Genomic DNA, 22,603 nt, shown 5'->3' with positions numbered 1-22,603 from the left:
TTCATTGTTTATCTCCCATCCTTCACTCTCTTGCCCCAGCCTGGACTGCATATTTCCAGCGCTGCATCATGGAGGTGAAACTCTCCGACCTTTTACCCATTTGTACAGCTCGTCACCAATTGTCCCAAAGAGCGATTGCATCATTTGCGGGGACGGCACGTTTTTGATGCTTGTGTTTCTGCAGCTCACTCACACACTCACACACTCACACACTCACTCACTCACTCAGCCGGTCCGTTTCGTCCGCACAGTTCCCCTCTTTGTCTCGTACAAACACCCGGCTCTGTTCTCCCTTCCCTCTCCCTCTCTCTCTCTCTCTCTCTCTCTCTCTCTCTCTGTTGGGTGCAGACTGCTCTATGTGTCTGGGATCACTCCAAACAGATGCAGGAGGCCAAAGTCTCTCTCAGATCTAAATTCAGACTCAGACCGAAAGCCGACGGAGGCGGAGAAGCACGAGGCAAAAGTGAAAATGAGAGGAAACGATGCGGTGCACTGACGGGGGATTATTCTCAGAATCCGTCCATCAGAGGGTGAGAAGGTGACTGACACGCTTCAGTTAATCCTTCACAGCGGTGGGCTTTGTTTGAACCCACAAAGTCATATTGATCTGGTGGGTCAGCCACATCCAGGAAATGAAAGCGATCACATCTTTACATTTTCCGGCAGTTCCAATATCCGCCTATCTGATGCTGCATTCAGAACTCAGAGCAGCCGAAATAGAATGGAAATTAATATTCCTGTTGGTTTCTGCCGCCAATTTCATTTAGCTATTTCCATCTAAGATCACCAAAGACCACGGCGTTCTGTCATCTGCCTGAGAGAGAGTGAGAGAGAGAGAGAAGGAGTGAGAGAGAGAGAGGGGAGTGTGAGGAGAATGGAGAGCTCTGTCCACTCAACAGGGAAGTGGTGAATTACGCTATTGTGCTCTTATTACAGACACTTTTGTGTGGAAGGTGGCAGCTGTTAATCTTGGCACACGGTTACAGCCCTCGGATTATCACATGAGTACACACACGCACACACACACACACACACACACGCCGGCTATGTGACTCTGATAAGCCGTGGCCAGTAGCCTTAACATTCATGAAGCCGTTACTGTCCCTCATTGTTTTAAACGGCTATCAGTTCTGCTCTCTCTGAATCTCATGCTGCTCTTTTATGGTGTTTGACCTCCGTGATAGTCGTTCCCTTTACAGACCAACACAGACAGTCTATTGAATCTGCCTGCTCTGTCATGGGACAGATGAAATCTACTGACCCTGCTGTGACTCAATGCTCTGAAAATGCCTCAGGCGCTGAGGGAAGAGAGCGATGTGTCAAATTGCTAATTTATTCTTTCAATCCTGTCATATTTCCACCATGATTAATCTTTTCCATGTCTTCATCTTCCTCTCTCCACCCCCCACCCGTGTTCTCCTCCTCTTCTCTGTCCTCCTCCAGTTGGGATGTCCTGAGTCGGTCTGTCAGGTCCAGAGAGCGGTGTGCTGATGGGACCTACTGCGCCACCATGAGCTTACAGGATGGCGGCTGCAGCTACGCTGGCAGCGCCAACATGGCCACGGCATGTGGCAGCATGCGGCGGCGCCTGGAGGACCAGGAGTTCAGCCTTCGTGTCTACCCGGGCGCCCTGGCTGAGGGAACCATCTACTGCCCGGTCAGCGCCCGCAAGAACACCACAGCCGCTGAAGCCATCGAGTGCCTCATCGAGCGGTTACGCCTGGAGCGTACCAAGTGCTACGTGTTGGCCGAGGTAAAGGAGTTTGGCGGGGAGGAATGGATCCTCAACCCCGGCGACTGCCCTGTTCAACGGATGATGCTCTGGCCACGAAATGCCCTGGAGAACCGCAGCGGCTTAGGCAGCGGCGATGACTACCGCTTCCTACTACGCGAAAAGAACCTTGACGGGTCAATCCACTACGGCGGCAGCCTGCAGATGTGGCTGCGGGTGACCGAGGAGCGCCGTCGCTTGGTGGAACGGGGTTTCCTCCCCCAGCCTGCAGGGAACGACCCCCCGTCTGACCTCTGTACGCTTCCGGAGCTAACAGAGCGCGCCATTTTGGAGAGCCTCCGGGCGCGCTTTCGGCAGGAGAAGATCTACACCTACATCGGGAGTATTCTCATCGTGATAAACCCTTTTCAGTTTTTGCCAATTTATAACCCTAAATACGTCAAATTGTATGACAACCACGCACTAGGGAAGCTTGAACCCCATATTTACGCCGTGGCTGATGTGGCATATCACGCCATGCTGCAGCGACGGAAGAACCAGTGCATAGTGATATCTGGTGAAAGTGGGTCAGGCAAGACCCAGAGCACCAACTTCCTCATTCATCACCTGACTGCACTCAGCCAAAAGGGATTCGCCAGCGGGGTGGAGCAGATCATCCTGGGGGCGGGGCCTGTGTTGGAGGTAAGGAACTGAAATGCCAATAACTGCATTATTGTACGAATGTTACAAACTCCTATGAATGAGATTTTCCTTAAGATTGTTTCCCACTCTTCCAGCCAAGGAACAACTGATTTAATTTTGATCTTATCCAGATTTAGATTCCCACATTTAGATGCACGCGATGAAACTGAGCACGGAGGAAGGCGCTTACTGGGTTAAATGAAAGGAATTTAGGTTTGAAACACACAGTTGGAGATTGTTCAGTGTTGTGGATGTAGGCGTTCATGCAGTCGCTGTCTGATTTGACTTTAATGTCGCCTTTGACCGAGTCCAAGTGAACAGCGAGACCAAGTTTTAGTCCAAGGAAACTCTGGGAACAAAAGCAAGATAAAAGTTTCCAAGGCAAGAGGAAGACGGACTAATAAAACTCAGGAAAAGATGAAGGAAAAACACGGCCTTGAGACGAAGGAATCCGGTGCCAGAGTCTCCCAGAGCAGCTTTGGAAATAGACGGTCCCTCCTAAATTAAAAAACCGAGACGTTAAACCCTAAATGTTGCGATCGAAATTCCCTGGTTTTGTTGTGTTGAGTGAATGATTTCCTACCGCAGTGGCACAGCAAAGAGCTGAAGCTTGATGGGATTCATATGCTGTGATTTACAGCGGCGCCTTGGTCGTCGTAGAGAGGAAGTGACAAGAGCTTGTGTAAATCTGAAGAGGAGGCGGCAGGTTATTTCTTTGGCAGGGATTCGGGATGAAACGGATTACAGAAATGCCTCCACATGCAGGGAAATCTATATTTAGCTCGGCTTTACCACCTATGGCTTTTATTTGTATGATTTGACCTAGAAACTGTGTTTTCTGCTACGTCCAATCTCTGGATTTATAGCTTTGGTGGGAAAGAAATCTAATGGAATGTTGCGTAATCTGTGCCGGATTATAAATCAATTATGGATTATAGATTATAAAATTTCATCGGGAATGTCATGTTTTAGGATGGCCCGTTTGAGCTCCTGGTGCTTTAGCTCGGATTTATGATATACTCTCATTACACAGAGAGTCTCTACGAGTTCTGTGCCGTCTGACCTTTGGCTGTTTCCTGGAAGCCATTTTGTTCGGCAGAGCGAGCGCATCCTGTCAGGTCATGTGGGGATGTCGTGTTCCGCAGCTGCGCGTGTTGACACCATGTGCGTCCCATGTGGAGGCGCGCGCAGGCCAGCAACGCGAGGCCTCTCTGCGGTCATTTGGTTTACAGTTAGTCACCTGGAAACCATGAATCCGTTACTGGAGCCCATCGCTGATTCAGGGGGAAAACTTTGGTGCTTTCCTTTTTCTAACATGAAGGAAGGACGATGTCTGGGATCTGTTAAAATTCCTGAAAAAACAGAACTTACGCAGGTTTTCATGTGATCACAGCTTTGTGTAATCATAAACCACATTTATACGCACAGCAACGGTCAGTATTAGTCTGGGCGAGACCATTAAGCAGACCCAGATAATCAGTCTGAGCTTTGGCGTGGGTGAAAGAAGAGGTCCAGGCTGACATTGGCCAGAATACTCAGGGTGTAAATTGACATGTGAGCGCATTAATCACTCCATTACTCACACTCAGAGGTTTTCCTTGATATTTTCCAGCACTTTCCTTTACCAATTTCCGGCACAAACATTGACATCTGCCTTTTAGCTAGCCGTTGAGGTAGCTAGCACTTAGCCGAAGCTGTAGCAGCTGGCTAAAGGAGTGAAGTGCCACACCTTAGTAGAGAGGACTCCCTCATGATGAAGGTCAGATTTGAGCATTTCTGTGGCGACACGCGTGAGTGGAGTTGGATGGATGTGCTTGAGTAGCCGACATGTAAACATCATAAATGGAAGACATCTTCTCACAGCAGCTTGGTTGGTTGCTCTACTCAGGCGATGTTGTTTCATGTAAACGCAGTAACCTATATTGCTCTTGCGCAATGAAATCCTGTGATGTGTCCCACACGTTTAAAATGACTGGAATTTTCGAGTGTTGTTTCACCGCATAGCTGCGGTCCGACCTGTCTCAGTCTCGGACATGGTTGCAGTTCTCAGTTCTCCGTCACCCATGGTCTGACTGAATACTTCTCGGGGCTTAGATGCCAGAGGCGACGCTGCCGCGAGGAGGAATGAAGGCCTTGTTTTGATAATGGTTGAGATACTGGAACGTTGCTTTCTGAGGAAGTAGATACTGTGCTGTGGCTACAGGAGTGTGTGTGTGAGCGCGTGACTTGATGCCATGCAACCACTTCCCCATCAATCACCTGTCTGACTGATGATGGGAACCCCAGCCCACAGGTGACATGTTAAGAAGCAGAACAAACAAGCAGCAGCTTGCAGTACTATAAAATTAGATTGCATTAAGGTGTATATGTGAGCATTACTGTAGTTTTGAGGAAGTAAACATAGTCTGATGTCCATAAAACCATGGAGAAGGATTCAGCTCTTGTTCTTCCTTGTAAGCTGTATTGTTTCATACACTCCCTGACAGCTGAACATGACGTCCACATTAATGCGATATTTGCTCCACATAAACAACAGCTGGATTCAGGGAGGAGAGCATGAATGTGTGACATCTTCTCGCCCGGCCGAGCTGGACGCCAGTCAGTCAGAAACAAACCCCGGGGTAAAAAGTTCACCGCCGGCCAAGGCACAGCGCTGTCGTGTTCAACCAGCCGAATTCTTTGGTTTCCACAAGTTGTAATGCCAATTACAGAACCATTGGCCTCGGTCAGATGCTGCAGCTGTGGCGAAGCTTTGTGAAGTTTGGGGTATTCGCCTGGAGCAGAACCCGACTGCAAATATGAGCCCAATAAATCTTTCTATACAGATGATAATCCGGAGAAATACCCACACTTCTGCTCCATTGTGTAGCAGTTGTCAGCTGTATGAGTGACTTCATCATGGTGGGACTGTGTTTGGTTTGACTGATTTGATGCTGATCTCTGTTGCTTTGCTGTTGTTTCTTTGCTGTTGTTGGTTTAATGAATGTGTTTCTGAGACTTTAGTGAAGATCAAAGGTCCAATCTGACTGAGGGATTATTGTGCATCAGGGTGCTGTGGTTTTAATGCCGGAGCTCGTGTCAAACTGCAGGCTGGGGACAGTTTAACTTTGTACAGTTCACTTTATCTCTAAACACTGTTTGCGATGCATCAACGCCGTCCTTTTGCATAAACCTTGCATAAATGACGTAAGATAACGCCAGGTAAAAACATAAAGTAGTTTCAACCGGAGAGCAAGCTGCAGCGGAAAATAATCAGTAGATTAATCGTTACAAAAATAATCGAAATGTGTAGAAATGTGACAAATAACCTTGAGATAAAACAAAATGAAATGCAGCTTGTGAAAGACTCGCAGCGTCTTTGCACTCCACCAGCTCACACCAGCATTAATGTATATGTCATAAACAAATATGGGCCAATAATGTTCCCTCACACACACACACACATTCTGTACGATAGCTTGTGTGAATGATGATGTAAAGAATCTGTGTCGACATGAAAGGTGCTTGGTGTCGACACGTTTGTGTAGAAGTTACAGCTGTGCCAGTGTGAGGAGCGTTTCTCACCGTGAACTATGTCCTGCTGGCAAAGTGTGCTGCTGCAGTTTGGATCTAGTTTGAGAACATTGATATAACAGCCATAAGTCATTTCTCTGGACCGGCTTAAGGAGCTCACAGCCAACTAGATCACTGACATGAGGAAGGGAAGTTCCAGGCCGTGTTGAATTATTATTCTTTAATGTAGTTTAAAGCCAAGTCTCACACTCTGGAAAATGTTTCATGTGATAAACTAATCCAACCCCAATGTGTAACGTTAGAGCAAGAATCCAACGTCTGGTGCTTTTCCTCAAAGTGTGCTAATTCTGGGTAAAGTTCAGAGAAAACAAGATATTGGTGAACGTTCAGGCTAAACTCTGTGGGCATTGGCTCCCATCTCTCTCTCCCTCTCTCCCTCTCTCCCTCTCCTCTTCCCTCCCTCCGCCCTCTGAGCGGCGTGGTCATCGCAGTGCAGTGTCACGTGGCGTTACTGTGAAGCGCAGGCCAGCGGCGTCGCGGTCGCAGGCTAATTTAGTCCTTATGCGCGTTATGTTCTATGTGCAGTGAGCGTGTTTCCCCTGTCCCTATGGAACGACATAATACATTTGCAACCCATATTCTTATTATGTGCCAATAATAATTGTTTTAACTTTATTCCCACCGCTGTAAAAACATGGGAAGTCTTTATAGAACAGGATGGATTATATGCGAGCACACAGCCAAAGCGTGACTGACTTGACTCATTTTTAAGGACACACTATGATGTGTGTGTGTGTGTGGGGTTATACATTAAGTGGAGCTCCACATGACCAACAACACAATCCGTCTTTTGATTCCAGATCCTAGGCACCGTGAGTCAACATATTGTCCTTTGTCTTTGATTGCCGACCCCTTGCAGCCTTCGGTCTTGACGGTTGTCTCAGGGGTCGATGCGGTGACCTTGTCGTCACAGTTCCATCTTTGTAGTCACGGAGACACTTCTCAGAAAGAAAGCCATGCGGCCACACGGCAAAACAATGACCGCCAGCATGACATCACGCCACTGGTATCACCTAACAATCCGCCTTACCCTAAACGCCCCGTGGAATCGCTGCTTGTCATGAGAAAGCCTTTAATAACGCACCGCAGATGGCCGCTAACTGCAGCCCTGTGTAATTTGAGGCGGGTTGAGAGCCGAGCGACGGTGGAGATATGAGTCTGCAGCAGGAGAGCACTGACAGGAAGACAGCTGGAGGGCTGATGGGAAGGACCGGAGTCTGCTGGTCTGAGCGGGCGTCGGTGTCTCTCTAAGCGTGTCCCAGGTCTCCACACTGCAGCCTATTGAGTATCATACAGCTGAACATGATACACAGCAGCATGACTCACACTCTTTGTCTCTAATTGAGCTGTAAGTGAGGTTGAATTCGCTTCTCTGGCTTCACTTTCAGTTGTAGTCGACGTCTCACTGCATTCATTCACAGCTACTTATGCGCTTTAAGACAAATAAAGGCATCTCGTTCTTTCCTAACACACACGCCCCGCCTTAAATCCTCTGGAAGCCCGGCCCTGGCTTTGAGACTGACCCCAGCTGTGTGTTGCTGTGTCTGGGGGCCAGAGAGACCAGCGGCTCCTGTGGGGCTGCGGGGCCCCAGATTAGAGCCCCTCTTTGTTCTGGTGGTGTGGCCAAGGGACCTGCCTGCTTGTTGCAGTCCTCACAGCCAAGCTAACCCCCCCCCAACACACACACACACACACTCTCACCACCCCCTTGACCAAGTGATTCCCATCCAGATGTCCTCCTGCTCTTAACCAAACCCCAGAGGGACGGCCCGTGTCTCTTGTGGCTGATAGATGGCTCCAGGTAGTGTCTCAGCCCGTCTCAGCCTTATGCTCTTCAAACATGTCAGTTGTTCTGTGTGCGTTCAAAGGCTTGTGTTTTATTAATGTGTGTGTGTGTGTGTACATGTGTGGGGGGGCTTGTGGAGCTGCCCAACACTCTCATCCAGCACCACACAACCTGGGGATTGGCAACGGCTGCTCTGAGTGAAGCTTTAGATCCCTGGTGCTCTTGGCATATGGACACACTTACCGTACAGTAACAGCACCGGGGCTGTGACGGGTGAACCCAGTGCACCCAGTGAACCCAGCGCACCCAGCGGCAGCAGCAAATCAAATGCTGCAGCTCCGTGATGAGGATGTCAGTTTGGTAAAGGGAGCACGCATCAAGATTTACCCTTGATGCATCTGTGTTTATGTGATTCCCATGTGAATGAAGGGGACAGGGCTGTCTCTCTTCTCTCTCTTTCCCTCTCTCTTCTCTCTCTCCCGGCTCAGCTCGATGGTGTGGTTGCTCGTCGGCTAATCACGCCGCCCACCTCGGGGTCCTGCATGTTCCTGTTAGCACTTCCACCCCTATAATCCGTATCCTCTGGGCTCCTCTCTGCTCTCCCAAACATCTGTTCCCTGGATTATCCCCATCTCCCTCTCCTCTCCTTCTGTCCTTCTCTGGAGCCTTCCCTCTTTCCTCTCTCAGGAAGCTCGGCACACTGTGCATTTATCCCAGCAGACAGCTGTACGTACATAGTGTACTGAAACGCTCTTCGGTCGCACAGATGAACTGGCCGAGGTTCAAGGCTTCGCCAGCGGCCAGCGTTTCTGCTCCCGCTGCTCCTTTCTACTACACAGGAGGAGGAGGAGGAGGAGGAGGTGGAGCAGCCTGGGGAATCTGATTCCACCCCCTCCTCAGTCATAACTTCTTAATTTATGTTATATGCTTTATAGGCCTCTCTAATGGGCTTTCTGTCTCTCTGAATATTTTAATGAATTCATGGCGGAGGATGTATTATCTTAAAGCAAAGGCAAACGCATTCATCAGCTCTGACGCTTTCACAAGGACACACACACACACACACATACACGCCCAGGCAGCACGAGCTGAGCCGAGCCGCAGAGGACGCCAACGTCTTATTTACGATGTATGTGACAAGAGCATTGGACGCATCAGTTACAGTTAAACTAAAGTGAGGTTGCCATGGTGACCTATCTGCGAGACGAGCCGTATCGTCCAGGGAGCATTAACGGTGTCAGGCGTGTAAATGTTGCATGATTCACGTTAGTCATACATGGGAACGCGTTGAAACGGTATTTAATCAGTCAGAGACGCTGATCTGCATGTAATCAGGCGGAGGAGTGATTCACATCTCACTCCGACTTTTTGCTCAGTGGCTCTAAATTAGCAGCAACATCAGCTCCTATCAGAAAGTAACATCTCATCCCTTCCTCCGTCACGTCAAGCCTCCATTCTGCTTCCACTCGGCAGATTAAGCGGCGGCCCCGCGACAGGAAATTGATAGACGGAATGCGCCTGATTGAATCTGAGGCCACTTTACGCTGGTGTCAGGGCAATCACACGCTGATGAGATTAGAGACCTTACCAGTCTTCTTCACGGGGACGCCGGGCCATCTGGGCCGGCCGGGAGCCACCGAGGGGGGGCAAACTAGATCTGCATTAGTGATCTCATCGGTTTGAAGTCGTTAGGGACAACGTCATCAGTTAAACGCCGGGATGAATCTAATTAAATGTAATCAGTCGTTAAAAACGGCGATGTCATCCGTTTTCCTTTCCATCCATCAGCTGCGTTTTCATCTTCAGCTGCGTCGGCGTTTTGATCTTGTGTGTAAACGCTCTGTTCTGTCGTCTCGACCTCAGGAGCGCCGGCCAGCGAGATGCTCATTTCCTCTCCTCTTCTTCTTCCGTCTGTGTTATGTTTCACCCTTTGAAGAGTTATTTTAAGGTCCTGAGGAAAACATTGGGCTTTTGTTTGGGTGTTTCTGGGAAAGGTTTTTCTCAAACTAATTGACAGTTTGGAGCAGGCCGGCAGCACAAAGGACCGAACTGGGAAAACAAAACAATGAAAACAATATTTTCAAATCCATGTGCGTCAAACGTGTGAATTCATTCCATGTTTGTATTTAGAACAAAGTATGAAAGCTGTTTGACCCAACGCCTGCCCCTTCATCAAACAGAGCTTGACACTGCGTGTGTGTGTGTGTGTCTGTGTGTGTGTGTGTGTGTGTGTGTGTGTGTGTGTGTGTGTGTGTGTGTGTGTGTGTGTGTGTGTGTGTGTGTGTGTTTCTCCTGTCCTGTCTGAATGAACCACCGAGTCTCTTTTTCTCTCATTCCAGCTGATAATACTAAACGTGATCAAGCCTTCTGCTAGAATCAAATGGCTCTGCGTTTTAAGTGAAGGAGGCTCTGCTGACGTCTGCATGGCTTCTTAACAGACCAGGTGCTTCCTATTATCTCCACACCCTGCAGACCCACACCGCATTAGTTGATTGTGTGGAGTGGAATAACACCTGATGTCTGCTATCTAAGGGGGGAATCTATTAGCAGAGCTCCTGTTTCTTGTGCTGTGAGTCTGTGTCGCATCCTGCTGTTGTCAAACTGAGCAGACTGACTAACTAGCAGCATCAGCTCGGCCCACAGGTTGTGCGCCTGTAGCTGAAACCCTCCGGGCCTGCAGCACAGCGGTAAAGGAAAGACCAGCGTGACCTACAGTCTGTTAGAAAGAAGAAGAAGAAAGAAGTCTCGGGGCGCATGGAGGCTGGGTTTGGATCTCAGGCTTTCCTCAGGCTCGGTCATGTGTTCCACCGAGCACAATCGGCCGCATTCACATTTACGGCACGAGTGTTGGCTACCCGTTAGTCAGGGCGCCTCCGGCAAGGCGGGGCAGGATGTGGGCGGGACCGAGGGGACTTCCCAACGCGTTACGTACTGTATTCCCAATGAAAACTGGGCTTCCAACATTCTGACACCAACACCAGAGTAACATCATGACCGGTCTCATCCGGGCTGGGAGGGGAAACAAATCATGTACTTCTGGATTAGTGGGATTTGCTTCAGCTTGTGGCTTTTGTGTGCGTTTGTCTTTGTGTGTGTGTTCTGTCAGGACCACTGAGAGACGTCTGCTCATCGCCGTCTTTGAACATTCACCACCAAACGTACTCGAACGTCACAGAACAAGCCCTCATCTCAATAGATATGTAGATATGTGGTGCATGGATGGATGGATGGATGGATGGATGGATGGATGGATGAGTTGAATGGTGCAGATGTGCCATTGAGGCGTGTGTGTGCAGCGTGAGGGTGAATGAAAAGCTTGGGAGTGGCCGGATGAAGTTGGAACATGTTCACAGGTGAGGCCTCTGCGCCGCTCGTCTGTCCGTGCGTCCGTGTGTGTGTGTGTGCGATCCAGCTGCTCCGTGCACACTGAGCCACACGGAACACAGCGGCCGAGAGAAACACAGCAGCTGGTCATGAATGTTTCCGGCGTGCGTGTGTGTGTGTGTGTCGTCCCTGCGGCAAATTGGTTATTTACCGTCTCTCTCTCCTTTCATGTCTCTGTGCTTTCATCTACTCGACCCTCTGTAGTACCTTTTCCTCATGTTAATCACTCCTATCTCCTCCTCCTCCTCCTCCTCCTCCTCCTCAGAGCTCCCCCGGGTCTTCCTCGTCCTCTTCCTACACACGATGAAGGGGAAGGAAAGCTCGCCATTGTTTCAGATTGCGGTTGTTTGAAGTGTGTCTGGTAGAGTTGAAGATGCCTCCATTAAGATCCAGATGGTCACATTGTGTATCACTCTAAGTTGGAGAGAGAAGATCTAGGTTGTAGTTGTTAGTTGTTGTTTCTTAATCTGACCTCAATTCAAAGCTCTGAGTGTCACCAACTTTCTTACTAATCAACCTGCTCTGAGGCTGCTTTGTTTGGCGCCTTCCATTTAATAATTAATAAATAGTTGGAGTTTAATATAAAGCACAGCAGGAAGCCTCCAGTGGGGCCAAGCGCTTGATGTTCAACCAAAGACGATGGAACAAACCTATTAAATCAGACTGGAGAGACTGAAGACTCTGGTCACGCCTGAAGCCACCAATGACACACACACACACACACACACACACACACACACACACACACACACACACACACACACACACACACACACACACACACACACACACTCTCCTGGAAGTCCTGGAATAATGCTCACTGCTGTATCGCTACAACCACTGGCAGTGTCTTCTCCCCCATCCAGCAGCCCTGCAGAGAGCAGATCAAAGAGCTCTGTTCCAACCATCATCCGCCTTCATCTTCTCCCCCAACCCACCCACCCACCCAGCCTGCACCCCCAGCACTACCAGCACATGGGGGGGATGGAAAGAGATGAAATGGAAGGGGGTTGATGATGAGGGGAGAAGGAGGGAGAGAGAGGCTGAACTCCCTGCCTGAATAATGGAGAGCGAGGACGCCGAGCTCCAAGTGCCCCAGTTTCAGAGATTTAGTGAAACTCAGTCGAGACCGCCAATAACAGCAGATTTGGCTCTTCCTCCTCCATGCCGAGACCAAATCGTGCAGCGGAAGCATTCTCTGCCGCAGGCACAAGCTGGTTCTTCCGCACTCGACCGCTCGCCTCTCACCTCCCCCTCCGGAGTAGCTCGTTCACCTCGTAAAGAGGACCGAGATGAAAAAGTACGTCGGAATGCCTTTGGAGGTCTTGACTTCCGTGACGTTCCTTTTGAGGTGTTTAATAGGCCAGATCTGCTGCAGTCTGGGCTGTTTAAAGCTTCCTCCCAGTAAACGCCAAACACAAGCCCCCCCCCCCCCCCCCCCCACTCCCTTCATCCTAACAGTCATTGTAGTTTGGGGGCACGGATCCTGGAGGGGCGGCGAGCAGAGTGTCACGATATGAATCCTACCAATACCGTGTTGAACCTTGGGTTGAAGGGAAATGAAGAAGATGATGATGATAGCGCAGAGGTAAAGGACAGAGCAGAGAGGCAATAAGGAACGGAAGCGGGAGAGAGAGAGAGAGAGAGAGAGACAGAGAGACACGGCCGAGAGGTTTCCAGGGACAAGCTCGGCGAATTTGTAGGGAGACAGCAGAGGAAATCGTGCGTCTAGCTGTAGGTTGCTTGCGTTCCCTCGGCGATGGACGGAGATAAGGCAGGAGGAGGAACACCACGGTCTCCTTATTCAATTACTTTGCCTAAATCCTTCGTTCCCACAGCGCACTAACTCAACCTCCGCTCTCTCTCTCTCTCTCTCTCCCTCTCTCTCTCCTTTGGCGCAGTCGTAACACAACACCTCAGCCCTGAGTGTAGAGATGGAACGATACCTCCATGAGACCTTTTGTGGCTCCTGCCCGGGTCTTTACCGGGTCACAGGCCGTTGCGTTGAATTGCCTTCTTTCTTCCTTTTTTAAAGCAGCGTTACTTATATTTGATTTGTGAAAATTTGAGCTTAGACGTTGCTCATGAGCTGAAACGGCCATAAATCCTCCACGTGTAACTCATAAATGTTAAAGCTCTGTTACAGAGACGAGCCAGCGGAGAAGTTTGACCTAAATATGGAGCTGCTAGTGGTGATGGGTAATGTTCTCTGAAGCTGTTTCTCACACGTCCACAGATGTAACTCGTTGTCTCTAGCACAGCTGATGCCTTGCTCCAGGGAATACAGTCGACGGAGAAGAGAGATGCACTTATCAGCTGCCATCACACGCTTCTCTGCCAAGCGTTTGCGACTCAAACCGTCAAACCCGTCGCACCGTCGACAGCAAAGGTTCCAATTTGTAAAAGACTTCCAAGTCCCTTCTTCCCATCCAGCTCTGTTATTTTTAGATGGAAGCTAAACATATCGTGGTGTTTTTGCTGGAGCGACGCTGTGTTGGCTTTACTGGCTCGAACATACTTGTCCTCCGCCGCCGTTGCCGAAGGGCGAGAAACGATGACCTCAGAACGCTAACAGTTATGTAAATAATTGGAGGACCTGCTACTCGCTAGTGAGCCTCGTGCAGAACTAGTAAGTGTGTGAAAGGACAGAGAGAGACACTTTGTGTATACAGAGCAGGAGAGCGGGTGTGTGTGTGTGTGTATTCGGGAAGGAGACAGTGATGGAAAGTTTCCAGCCCACAACTGGAGATGAGATTTCTTTATCTTCCTCTGCTTCTTCCGAATACGTTTGACCCTTCAGTCTTGATGTGACTGATGATGTTCCCCACGTTCCTCCGTCTCCCAAGCTTTAACAAATCGTCCCACGAAAGGAAAATGGAATCCTGCGGCTCACGTTCCCATATCCCGTCTAACTGCCTCATGTTTCCTCGCATGATGTCTCAGCAGTTTGATCCCGACGCTTTAGTGTGTATCACTTTCTCCAGATTGTGCGATTGCGCCCGGCTGAGGCTTTGAACCCTCAGGGGCAGCAGCGAACGTTTGAAACTTTGTTGGGAACTTTGCAGCAGCAGGATCGGGTTTATTTATAAAACACTTCTGCTCTATTGAACATTAAAGTGTTTTGTCTGACTTCTTGGCACTTTAAGTCTACTGAGGTTGGAGCCGTAAACAAACTGAGCTGCACAAATTGAGACTTAAGATAATCAAAGACTTGACTTTGGCTGTAGACTGTGACCTCACTTGGAGTTGTTAGTCTCGACTTGTGTCTCGAGTGCTGAGAATTGCAAAACAACGACTTGGTCCTTCCTGATTTCTAAACAACAACAGAGAACAAAGATCATTTTAAGATGTGAGGTAAGAGCATGAAGTTTGTGTGTGTGTGTGTGTGTGTGTGCGTGTTCCTTCAGATGTGTGACAGATGTGCTGGGAGCTGCACACTGCACCTTGATAACGGCTCCATTTTAAAAGGCAATGAAATAAAGAAGCAGAAAGCAGCTCGCTAAGGCTTGTTGAACGGAGTTAATGAAGGAATTTAGTGTATCGGAAGAGAAAAAAAAACTGGAGAGGAAACGTCTGAGGTCACGGAGCCAGTGTTCCATTCACTGCAGCACTCACAGTAAACAAAGCACGCGAGCACAAGTACACACACACACACACACACACACACACACACACACACACACACACACACACACACACACACACACACACACTCCGTTACTCCCTTGTGCTATTGGCAAAATGCAACAGGAATTTCCTTTGTAAAGTTGGAGACATTTCACCGTGTCAGATGGTCTGCATGGGGGCACGACACACGCACACACACACACACACACACACACACACACACACACACACACACACACACACACACAGGGAGAGAGAGACAGCACGAGTAAGCATGCATTCAAATGGGAATAAAAGAAGCTTACAGCACATGCATGGCTGCTTCCTCTACGCAAATACACTGCAAACTAAACACACACAAACACACACACACACACACTTACAAACCTCACCAAAAGCCCTAAATGAAGCATCTCTCTCTCTCTCTCTGCGACACACATGCACACCCTGCACGTAGGAGGATTAACACGTCCACACACTGGCCCGTGGGATTTTCCCACACCTCCTCGCCCTCGCTCACGTCTGCCGTCAGTCCAGATCCGTCTCAGGAATGAAGTTTGGACCCAAGCTGGTGTGTGTGTGTGTGTGGGGGGGCTTGAAAAGGTGTCTAAATGTTTGTTGAAAGGTGTGTGTTCTCCTTCGCAGGCTGTGTTTATTGAGTGTGAGAGAGGAAACATGGAGGCAGGTACAGAAACACACTCGCTTCATTTCTCCTTCACGTCTTTTCCTCCCTGTATATCTCCCTCCTCACCTCTTTCTCTCCCCCTCTTTCTCTCTCTCTCACCCCTCCCCCCCTCTCTCTCTCTTATCTCCCTCCCTCTCTCTCCTCTGGCCCCTTGCTGACAGCGGTGGAGGGGCTGCTGACAGTCTCTCTGCAGTGGGAGGAGGCGTTTGTTGGGCCTGTGCGCGCAACCTTTCCTGGGGCCAATGGGATCCAGATGTGGCCCGGCACTCTAGTGACAGCAGCCATTTATGGAGAGAAAGAGAGAGACGGCCTGTGTGTGTGTGTGTGTGTGTGTGTGTGTGTGTGTGTGTGTGTGAGAGGCGGAGGAAGATGTGGGTTCTCTTGTTCTCTCTGAGCTCTGCGCCTCCTCTCATCGCGTCCATGTGGTTGCTGGAGCTTTTACACCGCAGTAGCGTCCTGACCAGTGACCTTGAGCAAGACAGTGACCGTTCATCATAAGCTGTCGTGTGTGAATGTGTGTGTGTGCATGCTCGTCCCGTGTTCTGAATTCTGAATCTCACCCTCGGTTCTCCATAATGCAGCCTGTTTGACTTCCTCTCCTGGCCTGTTCGTGTGCTGCGTTTGCTGCATTGTAGTAAAAGTGCACTGTGTGTGTGTGTGTCTGTGTGTCTGTGTGTGTGTGTGTTATTCACCTGCAGAGCTTCATTCTTGTCTTTTGTGGCCGAGTCAGGGTCATCTTTTCAACAGCCACCCATTATTGCACGCACACACACACACACACACACACACATCTCTCTCTCTCCCTCTCTCTCTCTCTTTCTCCCTGTCTCTGTCTCTCTGTCTCTCTCCCTCTCTCTCTCTCTCTCTCTCTCTCTCTCTCTCTCTCTCTCTCTCTCTCTCTCTCTCTCTCTCTCTCTCTCTCTCTCTCTCTCTCTGTCTCTCTCTTTCTCTCTGACACACACACACAAAGGAAACCCATCTAAGCCCCTTTCTAGGTCACTCTTCCAGATATTTAAATGTGCACACATGCAGAGTGAGTGTGCAGGTCGCTCCTGTGTCGCTCCTGTGCAGTATTTCAGTATTTTCACGTTTACTTTCATCTTATGTGCTGCAGTTTAATTTCAAAATCTGTACAATGAGCTGGGCTGGATATTAGCAGACACCAGACTGACATTTCCTCATATTTTGCCCAATCAACGCCTCCCCGTCCCGGCCCAGGCAGTGTGACTTCTGTCATCCCAAACCAATTTCCCTCCAATCCCACTTCAGTCCCTCATGATTCATTCCCATGTTTTCCGCTCATAAACTGGATTATTCTTCCTCCTAAATGTCGGCAAAACACTTTTAAGCCTCAACCACTCGAGCCCAGAAGGAAAGATACACACTCCACATATTTCTTGTTCAACAGAGCTCACTCTGGCAGTCAGCATCACATATAATACATCTTTTTTTGTTTTGTTTTCTAGACCTGCAGTGATAAATATTCAGTGCATTATTGTGCAAATCAAAATTTATTCATGAAGTCTTAATCCTCCCCTCAATCGTACGCTCAGTCTAGCAGCCTCGTCTGTTGGTGTTGATGTTCTGGAACCTGGAAGTCCCCTTTTTTTCCTATTTTCAGAGAACATTCATGTTTCTGCTCCGTTCTGGCTGAAGTGGTTAAAGTGATCGTGTTGGGTTTTGATCTGTGAGCAGCTGTGTCTTATCTGCAGCTTTACATTTCTCCTACATTTCGTCCTCCACTTCCTTTGCTTTGTTCATGATGAACAACACAGTGACACCATGAAGCCCTGCGGCCTGAAGTCGGTCCTGCCTGAGGGTCCTTTGGTTCCCACAGTGACACAATGTAACGCTGCACACCAGTAACTGTGGAAACCAAATCTGACTTGTAGTTGTGAGAGAGGCTGTTATGCTACAGCGCTGCTATATAATACAACATAATGCTGAGCAGGCAAACATCACAGCCTGCATCTTAAAGCAGACTCTGTGTGCTTTCAGTTCATTTCAAACACATTTACACAGAATCTGGCTTCTCCATTTCAGATTAATGACCAAAAGGTTTAATTGTGATTCTTTCCCTGCGTTATTAACTTCGGTCTGCAGCGGCCAAAGATCCCGCAGTGTGACGGCTGAAGTGACTTGATGATGTCCAACGGAGTATTAACTTAACTTGAATCATAATAAGCTTTGTTGCGTTGGCACCGGTCTAAGTCAACCTCATATATGCAGAACGGGCCTTTTATTTTTTACAGATGTGTCTTTTTAACGTTCCAGCTAATCCACGGGCACGGCGGCGGCTCTGTGCCCAGATTCGAGGATCTCGCGGTGGAATAAATACGGCAATAAATACTGGGCACGTACTCAACAGGATGATAGTCACCGTGCAAGGTTTAACTTTACGCTCTCCTTTTTTACATGTCAAACGCCCGTCATTAGGTTGTGACGCTAACTGCTTGCACTCACCACATGAAACGGGCCGGGGCTGCAGAGTGTGGGCTAATAGCACCGCGCCATTAGCCAATAACTGCACCCACATGGGAGAGCCGCCATGGAGCCAGTTAGAAAGGAAGCTGGAGCCAAAGCCAGCCAGCTAAGTAGTTTACAAAAATGATGTAACTAATGTCATATACTTTCTGTTTAAACGGGCCCTGACGGGTTTAACTGAGATGGAATTGTTTAGCTTGCTTGTATCCTGAAGGTACTGACAAACAGGTTTAATCCATAATCTTCCACATAAAACCTTTGGCAAACTGACGCCGTCACGTTGTTTACATCTTGCAGCGGCTTCGTGTTTTCGCCTTCTTCGCCGCCAACTGGCACAAGGTGGAATTGCATCAAACTGAGTGATGAAATCTGACAAGCAGCAGATGTTAGTAATGTAAAAACGTACTAAAACATTAAAAGTATGAAAGTGACTGGGATCTGCTCATTGAAACGCTGCTCTACAGCGCCACCGGTGGTCAAACGTATACACCACAAATCCACACAGCCTCTATCCCTCTGTGACAAACAGTTTAGACACGTATGCCAGAACAAATACACAAATACAGATAAAGCAATAACATTTTATATCTTTTCCTCATTACACAAATCCATCACTGTGCAATAAATGGTCTAGGAAATTTAAAAAAATAGGATAATTGGAGGCAGTTGTTCATGCAGGATGAGATCCAACACTCGGCAAGAGCTTTAATGTCTTTGGTTCAGTATGAAAGCAGCCAGCAGACTATAGTAACTGATGGTGTGTGTGTGTGTGTGTGTGTGTCTGTGTGTGTGTGTGTTTGCTTTATTTGTTAATGTTTGTTGGATTGTGTGTGTTTTAACTAGCTCACCTCCACCTCCACACTCGCTGTTTGTCCTCAACTGCTGCTGCTGGGATTATGTAACTGAGCTGCTCCTCCTCCTCCTCCTCCTCCTCCTCCTCTGCCTCCCTTCCTTCCTTTTTTCCTAGAAAGGACGGCGCTGACTCATCCCGTGCCTTTGAAGTAAGAAATCCCCGTAGCGTGGTTAGAGAGCGAAAAGAAGAAAGAAGGAAAGAAAGAAAGAGAGCGGCAGAGCAAAATGATGAAGCGATGTAGAGAGAAGAGGACAAGTGAAGGGGACTGAGCGAGGAAGAGGATGAGGAGGAGGAGGAGGACAGATCTAGAGAAGGGAGACAAAGACGGACAACGATAAAGTTAGAAGCTGGTTGTAAAGATGAGATAGTGAGAGAGGAAGATGTGACTGATAAGCTTTTATTAGCTATGCTCAGATTATTTGGGGTCCTTTCTCTCCCTCTGATGGTGCCAGCTGGTGTGTGTGTGTGAGGCGTCGGGGTCGATCACAGTGTGTCCTTCCTGCTTTGCATCCCAGCGTTGGGATGCAGACATGTTGGCTTTAGTTGTAAGACTTTGGAAACTTCATAAAAGTGATTGGACTTTTAAAGCTCATGAGCCTGAGGTTGTTGGTTCGATCCCAGCTCGGGTCGACATCAGCTACACTCCCTGCAAACGAGGAAAAGGTGGTGACATGTAGTTTGGTGGTAGTTGAGCCTCCATGGTTAGTCTGGCTAATAGAGGGTTGTGAGCGTGATAGCAGTTTATGATGTCGCTGTTGAACAGGTCTTTAAACCCAAACAAATTATAGAGGCAGAGCACCTTCACATTCACCACACACACACACACTGCAGGCGTCTGCCCTCCTGGGTGTGTGTGTTTTTACCACACACACCTTTATGCTGAGCCAAACCACGCACACGCATTTGCACACATACGCATACACACAAACAGTGTCTCCCAGCCTGCCACGTGAAGCCGAGTTGCACCTGCTAGCAGAGGAATGTGATGTGATGTCATGTCATCTCTCTCTCTCTCTCTCTCTCTCGCCCGGTGTGCCAAGTGCGTCTGTGAATGTGGAAGTAGTAAAGCCCAAAAAAAAAGAAAAATTCCCCTGTGGGTCTAAACACAGAGTCCAGCCGGCCCTCGAGGGAAACACACACACACACACACACACACACACACACACACACACACACACACACACACCGGCATGAAGCATCCAAATTAATGACAGATTGTTTTCTCTGCGTGTCTTCCTCTGCTGCTCCAGATGTTCTCTATCTTCCTCTTCATCTCAACATGTAAGAGCCCAACGACAGAACAAACCACCTCTGAGTGTGACGTCACCATGACCAGAGATATACTGAGTGTGTGTGCGTGTGTGTGTGTAGGCAGTTACTTGCATCTCCTTGTATCACTACAAAAATGGGAAAATGTGTGTGTGTGTGTTTTCCTGCTGTGTGGAGTTTTATAGTTGTGTTTATACTAATGTCAACAGTGATGAAGCTGTCAAAAGGATAGTTGTGTGTCTGTGTGTGTGTCGTCCTCTAGCTGTGTTATGAAGCAGCAAATGGGGTTTGTGCCTCCCACTAAGCCTTTGACCTGGAGTTTGGGTTTCCATGGGGTTTACCTTTTGTGTGTGTGTGTGTGTGTGTGTGTGTGTGTGTGTGTGTGTGTGTGTGTGTGTGTGTGTGTGTGTGTGTGTGTGTGTGTGTGTGTGTGTGTGTGTGTGTGTGTGTGTGTGTGTGTGTGTGTGTGTGTGTGTGTGTGTGTGTGTGTGTGTTTCCTTCGACATAAAGCTCAACATATGGCTGACTAAGTGCTGTGTGTTTAATTGGCGTGACCGATGCATCCGTGAGCTGTTTTTAACACGCTTAAGTCGGTTATCTGTGGCCTCCATGAGGCTCCACAGGCATGACCGGAGCTGAATCACTTTACCTTGACTGCATTCAATATGGAAATGAGGAATTGATCTCTTTTAAGTCTGAAAGTTAACGAGCTTTCCAATCATCATCCTATTTCTGTTTCACAGTGTGTCTGTGTGTGTGAGAGAGAGTGTGTGTGTGTGTGTGTGCACACACAGCACAGTGTCGTCCCTTTGTTTGCCAGCGTCTCATCATTGAAAGTTTCCATGGAGGCTGATTTCACTTTCAGTTCGCTCCGAGCAGGAAGTGGCTTCTCCTCCAAAACTCTCAAGTGGAAACATTCTGAGAGCTGCGATCTCATCCAGAGATGATGGAGGAGCGAGCTCTGTCATTAGCACCAGAGTTAGTCTCAATTTACATTCTGGGTTAAGCCGCTCACTCGCTCGCTCCGCCCTGGCCTCCACAGTCTCTCTCTCTCGCGCTCTCTCTCTCTCTGAAAGCTAACATGAACTTCATCCTATCATGTGTTTTTTGTTTGTTTTTCCTTCTTCTTTGTTTCCCGTAAATGTGCGTTGGGGTGCTCAGCGGGTGAGCGGCTGAGCGTTTAGGATCAAACCCTGATTCAGGAGCGTGTCTACTTCTTACTTGTGTTATTCAGCGGCCATGACCATTCATCTCACTCTCTCTTTCATCTCTCTCTCTCTTTCCCCTCTCTCTCTCTCTCTTTCTCTCTCTCTCTCTCTCTCTCTCTCTCTCTTTCCCCTCTTTCTCTCTCTCTCTCTCTCTCTCTCTCTCTCTCTCTCTCTCTGTCTCACCATCATCTCTGCTCTCTGATCCTTGCTTTCTTCTTTCGTTCCTTTGCATTTCCTTTCTTTCTTTCTTCTCACTCCCCATTGCCATCACCTCATCATCATCATCATCATCATAGTTGCTCCCCTCACCTCAGCCACCATTATCTCCTCCTCCTACTGAAAGGTGGATGATAGGCACTTGTGTGTGTGTGTGTGAGAGCACACTTCCCAGCTCTGCAGCATGTTTGCCTTCACAAGAATTTGGCAGTTGTGTGCATGCGTTAACGTTTCTGAGTGTGTATATGTCTTTGTGTGTGTGTGTTGGGGGTGTGTGAGGGTGCACGTGTGTGTGTGTGTGTGTGTGTGTGTGTGTGTCCCGTGGGCCCCCTTTGCTGAGCCTCCTGACCTCTGTTGCGCTGCAGTGATTGGTAGCTTGTACATCTACTCCTCACACATTTCTCAGTTCAGAGTTCAGTTTCCGTCATAAAGTTTTTGACCGTGTGTGTGTGTGTGTGTGTGAGAGTGTGTGTGCACGCGTACTTTAAGACCCTGAACGTCTGATTGTATTTTATCCTCCTTTTTATGGTCCGTCCGTTTTTATTAGACACCACAAGAGACTGTGTGTGTGTGTGTGTGTGTGGGTGTGTGTGTGTGTGTGGGTGTGTGGGTGTGCGTGTGTGTCAAGGGAAAACGAGTCGCCGTGGTAGCCGTCACACACGTTTCCTTTAATGCATCATAACTGCAGACGTGTGTGTCGTTACAGTTGATTCTCCACTTGCAATCATCAGGTAACGACCCAGAGGTGAAGCTTTGGTTCTTAACTCTTTCCCTTTCTCTCCTTTTAGGCCTTCGGGAACGCCAAGACGGCCCACAACAACAACTCCAGCCGCTTTGGCAAGTTCATCCAGGTCAACTATCAGGAGAGCGGCACCGTTAGAGGGTGAGACACACACACACACACAAACACACACACACACAACATGAATTCTACATTAAACCATACCTGCCTTCATCACTTTTACACTCTGGATGTTTCCCTGTTCCGTGTGTGTGTGTGTGTGTGTGTGTGTGTGTGGGTGTGTGTTATTTACATTAACATCTGTGTATTTCCAGAGCCTATGTGGAGAAGTACCTGCTGGAGAAGTCCCGTCTGGTGTACCAG

General features: G+C 48.6%; 1 protein-coding gene across 5 annotated transcripts in view; it reads left to right on the top strand.

Moving 5' to 3' along the window:
- The window catches only part of LOC143015753 (unconventional myosin-IXAb-like), an 82,930-nt gene that overhangs the window by 21,038 nt on the left and 39,289 nt on the right, over nt 1-22,603 (top strand). For all 5 annotated transcript variants that reach the window (XM_076169820.1, XM_076169837.1, XM_076169829.1 and 2 more), the window contains exons 2-4: nt 1,444-2,413; nt 22,287-22,381; nt 22,555-22,603. The exon at nt 22,555-22,603 is cut by the window's right edge and continues 14 nt beyond it. In XM_076169820.1, the coding sequence (XP_076025935.1) occupies nt 1,511-2,413; nt 22,287-22,381; nt 22,555-22,603 (1,047 nt within the window). In that variant the 5' untranslated portion in view covers nt 1,444-1,510. The remainder of the gene's footprint in view (nt 1-1,443; nt 2,414-22,286; nt 22,382-22,554) is intronic.

This window comes from Genypterus blacodes, unplaced genomic scaffold, assembly GCF_046128005.1.
Source record: "Genypterus blacodes isolate CSIRO-AG114 ecotype Tasmania unplaced genomic scaffold, CSIRO-AGI_Gbla_v1 ptg000015l_1, whole genome shotgun sequence".
NCBI classification, from domain to species: Eukaryota; Metazoa; Chordata; class Actinopteri; order Ophidiiformes; family Ophidiidae; genus Genypterus; species Genypterus blacodes.
Note: the sequence above shows the minus strand (reverse complement) of the source record. Positions and strands in the feature narration are given on the sequence as shown.